At 49.1% G+C, this 4,808-nt stretch overlaps 1 protein-coding gene across 2 annotated transcripts in view; it reads right to left on the bottom strand.

Annotated features, from left to right (window-relative positions):
• LOC145361113 (ELAV-like protein 2) overlaps positions 1 to 397 on the bottom strand; it is a 127,858-nt gene extending 127,461 nt beyond the window's left edge. For both annotated transcript variants that reach the window (XM_080216724.1, XM_080216725.1), the window contains exon 1: positions 44 to 397. In XM_080216724.1, coding sequence (XP_080072850.1) covers positions 44 to 52 — 9 coding nt within the window. In that variant the 5' untranslated portion in view covers positions 53 to 397. The remainder of the gene's footprint in view (positions 1 to 43) is intronic.
• Positions 398 to 4,808: the final 4,411 nt, after the last annotated feature.

The following is a 4,808-nucleotide window of genomic DNA, read 5'->3' as shown; positions in this document are numbered from 1 at the left end:
GGGAGGGTCAGACCGCAAGGAGAAATAAAAACCAAATACCTACTGTGACCATTCTTAATGTGCAGGGAGACGTATTCTTAAAGTCCAGTCCCGCTGTCTATCTTCTCGGGAATAGGAATGAGTAGCAAAGGAGCACAGTTGTTAAGGTCTTATTTACTCTTCTGTCTTCGGATGGCTTCCGATGTACATACGGTGTTGCACACAGGCGCGTGCGTGCACACGACACATATACACACACAGACACACACACACACACACACACGCGCGCGCACACACACTCACTCACACCCTCGCACGCGCGCACACTGGCAGACTCAAAATAAATTTTTAAAAAAAAAAGCACTAGTTTGGGATGCTGCTAGTCCTTCCAGCCGTTCAGTTTTCTGCTTTCGCTGCCTTCCAGCTTTATGCTGAGTGGTTCTGCTCTCTGCCTCGCCACTCTTTATGTGCCCATCTGTTAGGGGGGAGCGTGGTGCCTGATTGGTCGCTCCCTCATGGAGGATGCAGTGACGAAACCTGCCTTTAACATTCAGCAGCCCTCCCCACTATCCTCCCTCCCTCCCTCCCTCCCTCCAACCCCAACTGATTTATGGGGAATGCAGTAGTTCTTTCCACCTGCAGTGTAGAGTTCTTTTTGTGTGTGTGTGTGTGTGTACGCATATGTGTGTCTGTGAGGGTGTGTATGTCTGTGTGCATATGTTTCTGAATGTGTGCATAAGAATGTGCATCTGTGTGAGTGACTGTGTGTATGTGTGTGTGTGAGTGTGTATGTCTGTGTGTGTGTGTATATGTCTGTATGCATATGTGTGTGAATGTGTGTGTGATTGTGTGCGTGAGTGTGTGTATGTCTGTGCACGTGTGAATGCGTGTGTGCATGTATTAGTGCATGTATATCTGTGCATGTGTATCTATGTGAGAGTGAGTGTGAGAGTGTGCGTGAGAGAGAATGTGTGAGAGTGCGTAAGAATGTGTAAGAGTGTGTGTGAGTGTGAGTATGTGTGTGAAAGTGTGTGTGGGTGCCTGTGAGACAGAATGTGTGAGTGTGTAAGAGTGTGTGTGAGTCTGTGTATGTGAGAGTGTGTAAGTGTGTGTGAGAGAGTGTGTAAGAGTGTGTGTGAGTGTGTGTATGTGAGAGTGTGTAAGTGTGTGTGAGAGAGTGTGTAAGAGTGTGTGTGTGTGTGTGAGAGTGTGTAAGAGTGTGTGTGTGAGAGAGTGTGTAAGAGCGTGTGTGTGAGTGTGTGCACGTATTTCAGAATATATTCGCAAAAGGAAATTTTCACAATTTTATTTGAACAAGAGCTGTCCCCCACACACCCCCACAAACCAAGCTACCCCCCCCCCCACATGAAACAGGGCATACAATTACCCACCTATCGGATTTTGGTGGACTTTATTTTCTTCGACATGGCCCCTCCCTTAAAATACGGTGATGCAGGCCATGTCATGAGGGGTACAGTGGGCTTGGGGAGTGGGAAAATTGGCTGACATGGATTCCGAGCGCTTGAGAAGGGCACAGCTTTGGGGTTGGGGGGGGTGGGGGCTCTGTCCGTTCTGGTAGGTTTGACCGGATCCGCGTACCCTGGGAGACGCCAGCGGTGCCAAGGAAACGCCAGGGGCGTTGGCCTTGTCGTCAGGGTTCTGCCTGAGACCGGAATCTGTTCCTTGGCCAGCCCGCGGAACCTCAGGGCAATTGGCCACCCTCAGAAAGCAATGCCTCCTGCCCCAGCTGCCATAACGCAAGAGAGGGTCGGCCTTGGTGTTGGTAGGGCAATGCTGTCTCGCGAGAACAGCGCGCTTAAGGTCAAAGCTAGCTGCCACCCACTCTCTCTCGCTCTCTCTCTGAATACGGCCTGCCCATCGCAGCAAGAAACGTCCATCTCTACAATCAACACCAACTCTGCAGGATTGCCAATGATGGGTCATCTCCCCGTGGCTGCTGCTACCAAACACTCCGGGGAACAACCAACACAGTTGAACCAACTGTTATTTTGAGCATTCTTTTGGTTATGAGGGGAATAGTGATGGCTGGGGGATGAATGGGAATGAAGGCCGCATGGCCAAGCCACCAAGAATAGGCCTGGCCAGAATGAACAAGCTTCATCCCCTGCGACGTGGGATTGGGGAATTGGTCCATTCCAGGGCCCATTCCAAAGTTGTGCCTCTGCGACTCGGTATGGGATCCCTTTAATGAGGAACCCACGACCAACCAATGGCTATTTCCATACAAAGCTGCGGCAATATGGTTGGCATCGTTCGCTCGCAAAGCATTCTGCAAAGGTTGTCTCTGCCGATGGAACCCAAACAAAATCTACCAGTATGGCACGGTGGCACAGCGGTTAGCATTACTGCCTCACAGCGCCAGGGACCTGGGTTTGATTCTGGCCTCGGGTCACTGTCTTTGGATATTGCACATTCTCCCCATGTTGGCGTGGTGCTCCAGTTTCCTCTCACAGTCACAAAAATGTACCGGTTAAGTGGATTGGCCATGCTAAATTGCACCTTAAAATCTTAGAACTCCCCCCCCCCCCCCCCCCCAGTCCAAATGGAAGTTATTCGACCCATCGAGTTAGCACGGACTTTCCGACAGAGCACCTTATCCATGCGCTATCTCCACAATCCCATGTATTTACCCCACTAATCTCCCTAACCTACACATCTTTGGACACAAAGGGGCAATTTAGCATGGCCAATCCACCTAATCTACGCATCTTTGGACACTAAGGAGCAATTTAGCATGGCCCATCCACATAACCTACACATCTTTGGACACTAAGGAACAATTTAGCATGGTCAATCCACCTAATCGACACATCTTTGAACACTAAGGGGCAATTTAGCATGGCCAATCCTACCAGGCACAAGATAATAATCTATTGTGTATTGCATGGTATCAAATTCCTAAGCTCATTTGCAGTTGGTCCTAATTCGTTAACATGTCCGTGAGATTCCCGTCAGAAAATGTATTGGGCTACAACGCCTGAATAACGTAAGACTTGAGGTGTGATAAACGTGTCTTGCTTGGGCGTTAAAACTGGACTTCCTTGGTTCTATAGAACCATACAATCCTTACAGTGTAGAAGGAGGCTATTGCGTCTGCACTGACTCTCCGACAGAATATCTTACCTAGGCCCACCTTCCTTGCCCCATCTCCAGAACATCGCACATTGAACAAAATAAAAGAGCCATCCAACCTTGGTCCATAGGCCCAGTAGGTTCTGGCATCTCAAGCATTTTTCCAAGTACTGAACATTTTTTGCCTTGACCACCCTGTGGGTGGGATTCTCTTCCCTCTCTGCGGTGTGTTTCACGGCAGCGGGAGATGGCGGGTACTCGCTGGGAGATTATGGTCCTGTTGTTAATAGGGTTTCCTGTTGAATGGACCTCTCACCACTGGGGAACCCGCAGCAGGGGTTGCGCCGTTGGTGGGACTGTGTGAACCTGCTGGTGTAAACGACAGCAAGATTTTGGTTTGTGCTCCAGATCCCGACCAGCCTTTGGGAGAAAACATCTTCCGTCAAACCCCACTAATCCTTCAATCGATTGATTGAAACTGTGCGATTAACTAAGAGAATAAAGAATTTATCTACCTCTCCCGACCATTGTCAGATGATTCCTGCTGTGTGAGCACTGACGTTGGGTTCTTGGGAACTGGGAGGAGGCCATTCAGCCCTTTAGCACCTTACACCCTGCATGGATTTCCTATTGGTTCAATAACCTTGTTCAGCCAAAAATATATCGATCAGATTCAAAGTTATTAGTGGAGCTGGCCTCTACGTGTTGTTCTGGAATCACATGTAGGCCAGACTGGGTAAGAATGGCAGATTTCCTTCCCTAACGGACATTGATGGGTTTTTCTGACAATGGTTTCAGTAGGTTTGTAATTCCAGATTTTTTTTATTGAATTCAAATCCCATCATCTGCCGTGGCAGGATTCAAGTTCTGTGGAAGATGTTGTTGGGCTTTATTCTCCCACATTTTATCCGATAAAGTGGCACGCTGGCACCATGACTAGCACCGCTGCTTCACAGCGCCAGGGACTTGGGTTCAATTCCTAACCGTCTGTGTGGAGTTTGCACATTCTCCCCGTGTCTGCGTGGGTTTCCTCCGGGTGCTCCGGTTTCCTCCCACAGTTGGAAACACGTGCTGGTTAGGGTGCATTGGCCATGCTAAATTCTCCCTCAGTGTAACCTGGACAGGCGCTGGAGTGTGGGGACTGGGGGATTTTCACAGTAACTTCATTGCAGTGTTAATGTAAGCCTACTTGTGACACTAATTGGGCGGTACGGTAGCACAGTGGTTAGCACTGCTGCTTCACAGCTCCAGGGACCTGGTTTCGATTCCCGGCTCGGGTCACTGTCTGTGTGGAGTTTGCACATTCCCCTCGTGTCTGCGTGGGTTTCCTCTGGGTGCTCCGGTTTCTTCCCACAGTCCAAAGATGTGCGAGTTAGGTTGATTGGCCATGCTAAAATTTCCCCTTAGTGTCCTGGGATGTGTAGGTTAGAGGGATTAGAGGGTAAATATGTAGGGATTTGGAGATAGGGCCTGGGTGGAATTGTGGGCGGTGCAGACTCGATGGGCTGAAGGGCCTCTTTCTGCACTGTAGGGTTTCTATGTTCTAATGTCCTAATCAAAGATCAGGGGCAAAAAAATAAAGAAATTGAGGGAGGCGATGTCCTAGTGGTATTATCTATTGCGAGACTATTAATCCAGAAACTCAGCTAATGTTCTGGGGACCCGGGTTCGAATCCCACCACGGCAGATGAAGGAATTCGAATTCAATAAAAAACAAATCTGGAATTAAGAATCCA

This window comes from Carcharhinus amblyrhynchos, chromosome 33 (assembly GCF_965287045.1).
Source record: "Carcharhinus amblyrhynchos chromosome 33, sCarAmb.v2.hapA, whole genome shotgun sequence".
NCBI classification, from domain to species: Eukaryota; Metazoa; Chordata; class Chondrichthyes; order Carcharhiniformes; family Carcharhinidae; genus Carcharhinus; species Carcharhinus amblyrhynchos.
Note: the sequence above shows the minus strand (reverse complement) of the source record. Positions and strands in the feature narration are given on the sequence as shown.